The sequence below is a fragment of the Stegastes partitus genome, unplaced genomic scaffold, assembly GCF_000690725.1.
Source record: "Stegastes partitus isolate 25-593 unplaced genomic scaffold, Stegastes_partitus-1.0.2 Scaffold49, whole genome shotgun sequence".
Lineage (NCBI taxonomy): Eukaryota > Metazoa > Chordata > Actinopteri > Pomacentridae > Stegastes > Stegastes partitus.
This window is the reverse complement of record NW_007577780.1, coordinates 1-12,211: the sequence shown is the minus strand read 5'-3', so window position 1 is coordinate 12,211 and position 12,211 is coordinate 1. Positions and strand designations below refer to the sequence as shown.

The 12,211-nt window shown below is 42.7% G+C and overlaps 1 protein-coding gene across 1 annotated transcript; it reads right to left on the bottom strand.

Moving 5' to 3' along the window:
• Positions 1 to 422: 422 nt before the first annotated feature.
• Positions 423 to 11,953, bottom strand: gusb (glucuronidase, beta). The gene is made up of 12 exons (XM_008306890.1): positions 11,667 to 11,953; positions 10,085 to 10,270; positions 9,765 to 9,946; positions 9,402 to 9,544; positions 9,014 to 9,201; positions 8,753 to 8,905; positions 8,368 to 8,546; positions 7,015 to 7,161; positions 5,658 to 5,742; positions 4,479 to 4,655; positions 3,428 to 3,563; positions 423 to 2,947 (listed from the first exon to the last, which is right to left on the bottom strand). Exons 1-12 carry the CDS (start codon positions 11,856 to 11,858, stop codon positions 2,751 to 2,753), a joined length of 1,965 nt encoding a protein of 654 aa, XP_008305112.1. The 5' UTR covers positions 11,859 to 11,953; the 3' UTR covers positions 423 to 2,750.
• Between the last annotated feature and the right edge of the window lie 258 nt (positions 11,954 to 12,211).

Here is a 12,211-nt window from a genome sequence, read left to right as displayed (position 1 = left end):
ACATCCACTTATGAAACTCAGTCATCGTGAACGGTAATTACAGCTGGACCGAATCCAAAAGTCTTGAAAATACTGGAGGAAAAAAAGTGTCTAAAGATACTGTTTTTGATTGTTTTTCATGTCGTAGATTTCGTCTATGAGGTAAGTAAATGCACTGCTAGCTACTGTAAGTCCAAAGTAATCAGAAGGTGAGGGTAAATATTCAGTAACACAAAGGTCAGCCGTGTGATGAGGGTTCAGGAAAAGTCGCTGATAATGTGTGGTCTGATTGCAGTCACGCCACCGTTCACACAAACAAACATTAACTGTTTATTTGTATGTGGATTTTAGAACACACTCGGGCCCAGTGGATCGAGCCAAAGTACCGGAGTACACATTAGAACTGCACTGTGAGTACAATGTAGGTAATAATGAAACAGTAATACAGTTTGCATATTGTCTTTAATACCTTGATGGAAATAACATTTCAAATGCAATAGAATATCTGTTGATTTTCTCTTTTAAAAAAATAAAACCTTTCTGGTTTGATTCAGCATTACAATAAATCACATCCCCGCCTTCATAAAAACATACATTCTGATTGGTCGCGCAACGCACAGAAATGACAGATTACATTTTTTGTAAACGTCCAACATCGAACTCTGTTTAGTTTATAAATTCTCTCCTGAGACACATAAATGAGAGGGGACAGCGTGGTCACTCCCTTCTATCAGCTGGATTCATATCACACTGGAGCAAAGGGCAGAGCTTCACACTGATGGATGTAGTTGGTTCTGACCTGCCCTCATTAATGACAACAGCAGAAAGCTCCACTTGACTTGTTTCTATCAGAATGTCCTGTTAGAACTTGTCAGTCTTCACTCAGGCTCTGGTCTCACAAACATGGACACTGACTGTAGCTTCCATTGAACTAATAGTCACACTTCAGTGAAACGTGTGCATTTATCTGCACCTTTGGACTCATTTGCTTTAAATTCTGGATAAATGAAAACTACAAGTATGGCTGACCAAACTACAGCAGTAGCTCCAGCAGGAATCTGTGCCTCCTTGAAGACATTTTTCAGACAAAATTAGTAACATAACAACACAAAAAGCAACCACACTTACTGTCCAGCTCTTCCCTTTGCTCGCTCTACAATATTATCAATAAACCACAAATGATGAGCCAAATGTTTGTCAGTTGGTCCAGTCAGTGTTACTGTGTGGACATATACGTGGATCAGTTTTTATTTTGTGTGAAACCTGAAACAAACTCATCTAAGACAAAATTCTATACAATTTATAAAATTCAACTTAAAAAAAATGTCATTGTGAAGCAGAGTGTGTCCTCAGTAGAGCCTGACTGATACTGGGGCCAATTTCATTACAGATTTCATGGGGGAAAAAAAAATCTGGTATCAATCTGTCTTTTGTATATATATCAGCTATGGTAGCGTTATAATATCTGCCTACTCGTATTGGTCAGGCTCTAGGACACCACGTCACAACTCTTCACCTTTGTTGAGGCACTAGAGGCTAATTTTTAACGTACATTAAAAATGTCTTACATGTGTTTGCAGAAAGCTCCAGACTGGAAAAATGATTATAGTGTTAGTTGTTGAAGTTCTCCAAGAACAACTTGCAGGTTACGTTTTCAATATTTCTTGTTCTGGTCATTTGAAAAGTTAATGTACGATTTCATGTTTTTAAGATAGAAAGGCAGAAATCCAGATGCAGGATTTTAAACAGGGCTCTTAGAATCTCTTTTCGTCACAGGAGGGAGTCGTCGTGAGTCTAAGCGGCTCTAATTTAGAAAGTTTCCCTTTGTGTTGCATTTCACAGTTTCTCATCATGGTGAATTATCGTATTTGTGCGCGTTCCCCAAACTACAGCTGGTCAGGATGTCAAGTCCACACTTTTTGTACTTTTTTAACGAAGCTGCTCTCCTGCTGGGGCCAGCTTTGAGCACATGAAGAGACAAGAGTTCACTGGTGCTGTGACTGAAATGTAAAACACAGACACGTGCAGCGTTCACTTCAGACAGGAGATTATGTTTCCAGATATACGATGAAGTTCAGCACGGGATGTCTAAGTTTGGACATGTGAACTGATAGCTGGTCGGTTCCTTCAGTTCACGCAGCTTGTGGTGCTGTTTGTCAGCTCTCTCTCACCATGAGGCAGCATAAAACTGTCGGTTTGTGTTAGACAGGCCTGATACGACCAGCTGATCAGTGCAGCCAACACTAGTTCTGTTCTACCCGGTTAGATGACGGCAAACTTTACGGAGGTGCAACACAACGTTAGCTCAGTTATCAAACGTCACTCACTCAGCAAGACACCTGAGCTGCTCTGTCCTCACACCACAATCCACCTGATCTCCTGACATCTGGCAGGTTCATGATTCCAGGACTAATTGTTTTCATATTTCTGAATAAACATTTATGACCTCCTGAATGTCAAAACTACTTCTAGGAACCATATTTCTTATTATTAAACCTGAGCTAGCTTGGCCATGCTCCCTCTTGTGACATCATGACCAAGTTCTGTTTTTGAGACTGGCATAAAAAACTAAAACTTCTCTGTAGTGGACATACTGAGATATTTTTTTCATTTTTCTACATATAAAATAAAAAGGGGGTTTCTGACCTGCAAGTTGTTCTTTAGATTCACACTGAAGGAATAGCGTAGCTGTTTGTAATTCAAGACGGCCTGACCTTGTGTGTACACACTGAAATGTTTCAGGGCCAGCACTTTTCCAGAAGGCGTAGTTCTTACATGGGATCAAGCCTCTGACGTTCTGGACACCTCAACAACATGTCAGAGTGAACAGGGTACTTGGTCCAAGGAGGAAGTCTGCCCGTTTCATTCGCCAGCCTCCAGTACCTCTTCTTCAGGATGAATGCTCCTGCTTTGGGCTGTCTTTGCCTGGTGAAAATACCCTTCTTGTTCCCCACCACACGAGTGATCCCTGCAGACACAAGACAGACCGACAAGAACCTGGTCATGAACATAGCAGGAAAAAGACTAGAGGTTTTCGGAAGTTAAGCATTTGAGTATAAGTAGTTGTGAGTGAGCAAAAACAGCAAAAATAGTTTTATTGTTCAGATTTGTCAGTGATTTCTTGTGAGGCATTTTCAACCCATTTTAGGCTTAAATGATGCTAAAGTGATGCCAACTAAATCTCCCTGTGTCCAGTGTGAGGAAAAAGTATGTGAACTCTTTGGAACTGTCTGCATTTATAAATAAATTTATCTTAAAATCTAATTAGATATTCATTTAAGTTACAACTATCATTGCAACACTCACAGTACATGTTGGAAAATGTATGTATGAACCAACTTTCACCAGGAGGAGACAACTTCTTCTTTAAAAGTAAAATAAGCAGCAAACGTTGCTTCAGTACACAAACAGGAGGACTGTATAAACAGGCAAATTTACGCTGCAGTACCTTGTGCAGTCATGAAGTCGGCAAAGTTCCAGATAAGTTCTCCAATGACATACTGCTTCCTCTTCTGGTCGAATACGTCGTGGTAGCTCTGAAGGACTGCGTTCTGGTACTCCTCAGTAAACATCATGGGTGGATCCTGAGGACGGAAAATAAACCTTATTGCTCTGCAGTGTCACCAGTGAAACGCTAGTTAACGATGGTGTTTTTAATGCCACTGTGTTGAGCTTGGGCTGCACGGTGGAGCGGTGGGTAGCACCGTCGCCTCACAGCTAGAAGGTTCACATCTCAGTTAGGACACCCGGGATCTTTCTGTGTGGAGTTTGCATGTTCTCCCTGTGCAGCGTTGGTTCTCTTTAGGTTCTCCAGCTTCCTCCCACACAGTCCAAAAACATGTTGAGGTTAATTGGTGATTCTAAATTGTCCGTAGGTGTGACTGTGAGTGTGCTTGGTTGTCTGTCTCTAAGTGTAGCCCTGTGATAGACTGGTTACCTGTCCAGGTGAACCTGCCTTCACCCTGAGTCAGCTGGGATAGACTCCAGCCCCCCTGTGACCCTAGTGAGGATTAAGTGGTGTGTAGATAACAGATGGATGTGTTGAGCTTCGTTATGTACTTGAAACAGAGCAGATCATGTTGGAGCTGCGCTTAATAAATGTTCAGCAGTTATTTGAACAAAATCATTCCAGCACAGAAAAGAAAGAAGACACCGGAGCTGTTTCCGTCTATAAACCGAATGGTGACGCATTGAAAACTGAGAAACAGCAAATAGCTACAGTGTCAGATAAATGGCCCTTGTGTTTGCTTTATAATCAAGCCAGATACAGTTAGAGCCTGTTACATATTACATGCTGTTTCACTGAAGCATTATCTTGCACAAATTACTGTGCCATGCTAAACCAGCATATTACTACCAAGTGGGCCGATCACAGTTGTTGCAATCTGCATTCAGCGCAGCCTTAAAAACCCACACAAAAAAAAAAGTAAATAAGACTGGAGGTGCAGCACAGCCAGGTAGGTGTGTGTGTGTGTGTGTGTGTGTATGAGATTCCTCACACTGTGAAGCCCCGACACCGCATCCGCTCCATATTCGCTCTGGATGATGGGTTTCTGGTACTTTCCATACCAGTTCTCAAACTGAGCGTTGAGCTGAATAGGGATGACCTCCAAGTGACCTGGATCATGGTACCAGGAGAAGTAGCTGTTTACACACACCACATCCACATAGGGAGCCTGGAGACGAGACAAACAACAAAGAGAGACTTGCAGAGCTGTTTCTTCAATGTGTTCTTGACTTTCTTGCTGTTAAACTGGTTCGATCAGTATTTTATGTTAAAGGCAGTGACGATGACTTCATGTGGACCGACCTAATCATTCATATTTGACACTCATGACAATCTGACACTTTTGAAGGCAAAGGTCACCTTTTTGAACTCTATCAATACGTTAATATGAAAGTCTGTAAAGTAGCTGTCACTGCTGTTATTTGCTCTTCCATAAATGATTAGTGAATTCAGAGGTATTAACTCAGCTACAGGTCTTTACAAAGAAGCAGGAAAGTTGGTTCCTTTAAGCTACTGAGAACATGCTGAAAGATATTCCTCACTGTGCAGGAATGTGAAAATCTCAGGCATGTCAACAGCTTAGTTAGACATTGGGTCAACATGGGCCTCTGAATTCAAACAGATAAAACCGTGAAGATACCTGCACAATTTGACTTTGCCTCCCTCACTGTTTATTTGGCTCTGTCTCATTCACCAGAGGCCCCTGTGTTAACGTATGAGAACATTCTGGGAGGTGACATGATCCGACTTGCAGCACTGAGAGGCACAAAGATATATTTTGCCTTTTTTATCTGCACATACCTCTTGCGTGAGTCGTCTTCACTCTAAACCGAATGCATATAAGCTTGTGTCTCAGTGTATCATCAGTATGCGCCCCTCAGTGTGTGTTTGTTGCTACACAATTCAGACAAGTGAGCTGCATCAAAATGAGCACTGTCACACATACTGTAGTATAGTTTCAGTATTTGAAAATATGACTTATTAGCAGCTCACACATTCTGCTAACTGGTAGCCAACATTTTTTTTTACATTATTTTAAATGCATTTTAAATCGTCACTTAAACAAGGTTGTTCAGTAGTTTCTCTTTTGTCTCAGACCACACCCAGCAGTGATGTCCTCACACAACTTGGAAGCTTTCACTTTGATACTGAGGTGAAAGCAGCGACTCACCCCTTTGTCCCGGGCATAGTTACTGTCTGTGATATAGGTGACGGGCCGGGTCGGGTCCAGAGCTTTGGTATGCTTTATCAAAGTCCTGCAAGAAAAACAAAATGCAGGTGACTATGTTGTCAGCGCAGTGCAGAGTGAGGGGGTTATCCAGGTATCACATATAACCGCTGACAGGCAAAGTGTTGTTGCTGTAGTGTAATCTGAAGCTTGTCTGTTCCAGCTGTGGTTTGACAAAGCACATGTTTATGCAGAAAAATCCACTGATCAGCCACAACATACCAAATATGGTGTAGCTCCCATTCATGCTGCTAAAACAGCAGATTAAGGCATACACTCCACGAGAGCAGACCAAATTTTTTAGCTTCCCAAAAGAGATTTTTGCCATTAAAAGTTATATAAATCCCCCCCAAAATGGATTTCATTTAATTCAGCCTTATATACATACTTATGCTTAACTGGAAAAGGCAGAGGTTTTTGTCAAATAGGTACCAAAGACTCCTTACCTTAACTGTTAACTGACCGATTTTGCTTCCTGTCATACACAGTCACCACCAAATGGCCCGTTCTAAACCAGGAAAAACCCTGACCTCTGAATGTGTCCTGTGGCATCACACACAAATACATTAACAGCAGATCCCTTTAGGTCCTGGAAGGTATAAGGTAGGGCCTCCATGGATCAAACTTGGTTTTTTGCACATCCCACACATGTGCTGCTTGATAGATTGACATCTGGAAAATTTGGAGGGCAAGTCAGCACCTTAAATTCTTTTTCATGTTCCTCCAACCGTTCTTAAACACTGTTTGCAGTGTGGCAGAGAGCATCATGCTGCCATCAGAGAGTCCTGCTGCCATGAAGGATGTGCACGGTCAGCAACAGTGTCTGTGTCGAAGTAACATCCCCATTAAAACCAGGATCCAAAGTTCTCGGAAAAACCTTGCCCAGAGTGTAACACTGCCTCCACGGGCCTTGGTCCTTTTCAAAGTTGCTCAGATTCTTTCTGCTTCCAACACATCAACTTCAAGAACTGACTTTTCACTTTTTGCCTAATATATTCCACCCCTAGACAGGTACCATTGTAATGAGATAATAATGTTTTTCATTTACCTGCCGGTGGTTTTAATGTTGTGGCTGATCAGTGTGTTTACATTCACAGACACACTAACCATTTTACTTGATGGGTACAGTAGTGCTCCTCCTACATTCCTCAGTATAGGGACCGACTAACTGGCAAACAGGAAAGTATCTCATCTACAGACACACTGCATGTTTACAAAAGTTTGTCTCTGTAGTAATGAACATTTGAAGACTGGATATATTCAGTGCTTCACATCTAAGAAGAAAATCTCTAGTACTCACATGAAATAAAATTCAGCAGGTTTCATCTCTGCAGCGGGCTCGTTGGCTACAGACCACATGACCACAGAAGGATGGTTCTTGTCCCGACGTACCAGCTCGTCCATGACATCCAGGTGGTGGGCCAAAGAGGCGTTTCCAAAACTGCGACTATATCAGCAAGGCACAAAAGACACACTGAGCTGACAGACCAACAGACCAGATCCATCCAAAGTTTCCAGCTACTAACCAGACAAAGCCTCCAACTGTTCTGCTTGTCAGAAACATTTAAAGTGTCTTTTAGTATTTCACAAAGGGAAAAATTTAATGTATTCACATCCCTTGATATCTGGCCTGTCATTGTGGGCGGGGCTAAGCCCAGGATGCAGCCTCAGTGTTCCCTCATGATAGTGACGAGTGATATTGTTTTGATGGAACACCTGCACATGAGCTCTATGATTAAAATAATCCTCTGAAAATGTTATACTTTATCCAAGTCAATGCAAAAAAAGTTCAGCTGAAGCTAACCTGATGCTTACAAACTAGATTTACATTGTAAAGATGTGAATCTGTTCAGCTCCTAAAAACTGTCCTCACAGTCAAACTAGCAGCCATGACAGGCTCTACTGTTACAGTACAGCAGGGCTTTGAGCTAAATGCTAACACACCAAGAACGGCAACACTACGACTGCATTCTAAATGTCGTACTTTTTCTTTTCACTTTAATTACGTACTGCAGCAGCCCTCACACACACTATGTATTGTTTTAATGAGAATTCATACAACTGGGACATGCTACTCTGTCATAATACAGCGCCCTAAACTTTGACCATCACAGTCTGTAATGCGAATTTAACCATCGTCCGTCTGTGCGTGCTTGGCAGCTTAAGCTGGTTTGTACTTGCCAAATATGTGACATAACTGCACCGAGGATTATGGTCAGGTTGGCCAGAAAAGCATGTTAGCTTACATGCTGCAATTTGTGACTGGATGTAGTCAGACTTCCTGGTATTTTTGGCGTACTACATTTGACTTACTGTGTATTGGGACAAACCAAATCTTTGTTTGGCACACAATATAGTATTGTAGTGTAGGTACTGAGATGCACCCTAACACATTAACGTTTAGCATCTACATTCCCTTCCATACATTCCCTTTAAGCATGTGTTCTGTAGACTCCATGTTCCAGTGAGTGTGTCCAGTCTGATACTCAGCCAGGACCTTTCAACATGTCAGGTGTTCAGTATCAGTGCTGATGAACATGTAAGTCTGTCCTTTGTATTCATACACTGTAACAGTTAGATGTTTACACTCTTGACCAACCCTGAAACCTCAAACACACCCAAAGGTCACAGAGATGTGAGCGGTGACACTTACATGTCTTTGATGCCCACCCCCGGACACTCATCTATCACCACGATGCCATGGCGGTCGCACATCTGCAGAATCTCCTCAGCGTAGGGGTAGTGGCTGGTACGGAAAGAGTTGGCCCCCAACCACTTTATCAAGTTAAAGTCCTTCACGATTAGAGGCCAGTCAAAGCCTTTACCTCGAATCTACAAAAAAAAAAAGACGGAAACAGAAAAATGGGGATTAGGTTTTTGAATGAGATTTTCCTTTTTGTCCACATTTTTTGATGCAAATTTCATGTTTATTTATCAGAAACTGTAATCTGTGTGAATACTAGAACAGACATGGTGTCACAAAGCTCCATTAGGCTGAGTCTTCTGCAAAGCTTTTACTTCCCTCTAGTGGTACTCACATCAGAGTCCTCGTGCTTATTGACTCCGTGGAAATAGAAGGGCTCGTTGTTGATGAGGAACTGGGTGTTGGTGACTTTGACTGTGCGGATGCCCACTGGTAGAGCATACACATCCTCATATGTTGCTCTCTCATCGCCTGCCATTAGGCGAACCTGGATGTTAAAGCAGAAAAGGTAGGAAGTATTTTTGTTGGATCTGTTTTGGCAAACTTGGAAGATGTAGTCTTGTGTGAATACGCAGCGGCGTTCATGTTGTCTTACCTCCATAGAGTAAAGATAACCTGGATTCTCGTGCATCAAGTACGGCCACCACAGCTTGACATCGACCACCTTGAGCACTCCAGACGCCTCGTTGGAGGAGGCCACACAGTGACCGTCTTTGTCCATCAAAGTAACCTTCATGGTGGCTGCGGCAGCACCTTGGACTGATATGTTGTATCTGACAAGACCTAGAATCCAGAGGAGACAGCGTTGTCTATTAAATGGCCTTAAACCATAAGTTACATGTGATGTAGATCATTCTCTCACTCTGTGATGTTTATAGACACCACAGGTTTATTCTATTACAGATGCTTAAGTGGTTGTGATGGGTGAGGTGGTAAAACTGATTTTAGCAATCATTGTATTTATGTGCTTTTTTTCTTCTCACCAGTGTTATCCAGGAAGTCAGTCACCACTGTGATGTCATCCACATATGCCTTAGGAGTAGTGTACAGAAGAACAGAACGATGTATCCCAGCGTAGTTGAAGAAGTCAAAGTAGATGTTCTGCACAAAAAACCCATCAGGATACCTGCAGAGCAATTACATCCTCCTCATTATAGAAATACTCTCACATGTGCTAGTTTGGCAATAATAGCTAAAGTTTGAGTTTAAGTGGCAGCAAATAAAAGAGCTGCAAATATCACATAAGTTTAGCTGTAAGTGATGACAGCAGCTGAAGCGTCACATGAATTCTAAAAATAAAGTTAAGCTCTCTTATTTTTAATTCAGACTAAAGACAATGAGGTTACTTGGAGCGGTCGCTCATGTGCTGGATGGTTCCTGGAGGAAGCGTCTCCAGAGTCAGTGTGTTGTTGACAGCGATGGTGATCCGGCATGTCATCGTCGGGTCCTTGCGGATTAAACTGCCTATCTCTGCCTCAAAAGGAAGATGGCCACCTGTATGCTCCATCACCTTCTGCCCATTCACCCACTGCAAAGGTTAAAGACAGTGACCACCTTGTTACAAGACATGACTATGAAGGGATGAGCTGCATGCAGATGACTTTTCGTTTCCTCTTTATCCCACTGTATGGGTCAGACAACGTGGGAAGATGCATGTCATACTCACCACTACTGAATTATAGTGAGCACTTCCCACTCTGAGGACTACTCTGGTTCCCTGGTCTGTGATCCAGCGGGAAGGCACCACCGCCTCTCGCTCATACCACACCCAGCCGATGAAGTCTCTCAGTGAGGGGTCCTGTGTGATGTCGTTGAAGCTGGCAGGAACTGGCATGTCAATCACTGGACCAGTCTGAGGAGCATTAAACGTCAACACTGTTATTCCAGTATATAACAGTCTCATTAACCTCCACATTCCCAAAGTCCGTACCACTTTCGATCGATCCTCACTCCAGTTTTCTAATGACTGAAAGTCTTTGCAACATTCCCTAAAGCTGACCTCATACGTACCGCTCTCGTCGTTTAAAAAAATCAGCTAGAGCAACACGTCAGGACCACTGCCCCTGTTTTTAGCCTCTCTAGTTTACAAGTGATTTTCTGTACATGTTATCTGTATTTGTTGTTTGTCTTGTTTGTGTGCCGCCTCTTGACCCGGTCGTTATTGAAAATAAGAACCAGCTCTCAGCTAACCTACCTGGTAAAATAACAGTTAAATAAATAAAATTCCTATTGGGTGAGTTTTGTAGTTACTACTGATACCGATAATAATCCTTAGCAGTAATATTGCTGCGATCAAAACTATTTCACTTGTTTATTCTGAGATAGTTTTGGTTGTTATAAGAGCTTCAGTAGAAAGCAGCTGAACTTCTCTTTTTTCGTCCTTGCATCACCTCTCATCGAAAAAGCAAAACACTTTCAACCAAAAAAGAGAAGTTCAGCTGCTGAAGCGTTTAGGGTTACCACGACCTGGAGGACTGAGATTCTACAGACACACTGTGGGATGAATACTCTGTGAATGGGGCAGGAGTGTCTTGGATGGCCACCAGAAGACAAGAGTTCTATCTCGTCTTCTATTTTTGTTTCTCTTCTTTTGGAATATTGAATATGTTAATCTCCAAATACATCTAAACCTCTTAGAAATGAGCACAATTTGACAAGACTATAGGAAGCAGTGTCCAATAATGAGATGATTAAGGGTGATTCTGTTAAAACAGGGGTCTCGAACTCCGGTCCTCGAGGGCCGCAATCCTGCAAGTTTCAGATGTTTCCCTTCTTCCAACACACCTGATTCAAATGCTCATCATCAAGCTCTGCAGAAGCCTGATAAGGATCCTGATCATTTGAATCAGGTGTGTTGGAAGAGAGAAACATCTAAAACATGCAGGATTGCGGCCCTCGAGGACCGGAGTTCGAGACCCCTGTGTTAAAAGCCTGGTAATAAGCAGTACGTTTCTTTAATGTTTATACATGCTATGGCACAATTTACTATTACTATTTACTACTACAGTTATTTTTATTTTTAATCTTGTACATTGCTCCTCACTGTGTATATTTATTGTTGCACCAACCCACCAGAACAAACTCCTCGTATTGTGCAAACCACACCTGGCAATAAATCTGTTTCTGATTTCTGATTTATTGCCTGCAGGATGTTTTTTTTGTTTGTTTTTTAATCTCTTAAACTGTCACTTTAACAAAGTGAGCTGCTCCGTTTGGTCAGAGCTGCTGTCCGCTCCAGTCCTGCTCACCTCAGCCAGCCGACTTTTGTACCAGGCTCTCTCGAAGCCCTGGTTCCTGTTAGCGGACCTGTCAGCCCTGAACTGCCACAGCCCGTTCAGCTCCTTCAGCTCCCTGGAGGAGGACTCCCGGGGGAAGAGCATGCCGGCGTCCAGCGGGACCACCGCGTCCAACACGGCAACCAGCCACAAAACACGGAACATCCCGAGTCTTTCAGGTAAAACACCCTGAACGGCTCCACTGCTCCCCACTACCGCAGGAACTACGCGGTTGTTGTTGCTAAGTCAGCCACGTGAGTAGTCCTGTAGTCACGTGACCGCACAGTTTCTCGCGTTGTTTTCGGTAACGAGAGTTTGAGACGTGAGGCGGCAGAGACAAAAAGCTGCAGTGATAGTTTCCAGCAGGTTTCAGTCTGTTCGAGGTTTTAGAGATTAGATTTAAATCTGGTTTAATAAGAAGACTCGTCAATACAGTGTCAGGTTTGTATGCGGTCTCCTGTTAAGATGCTCCACAGGCTGTGATCTCTGCTCAAATGTATTCATACCCTCCCATTAAA

Coding starts and splice junctions, on each gene's coding strand:
- gusb (XM_008306890.1), bottom strand. CDS start 11,858: ATGTTCCGTGTTTTGTGGCTGGTTGCCGTGTTGGACGCGGTGGTCCCG. Junction 9,202..9,401: donor TGACTTCCTGGATAACACTG/GTGAGAAGAAAA, acceptor TCTGGATTCTAG/GTCTTGTCAGATACAACATA. Junction 8,906..9,013: donor GTTATCTTTACTCTATGGAG/GTAAGACAACAT, acceptor TTTAACATCCAG/GTTCGCCTAATGGCAGGCGA.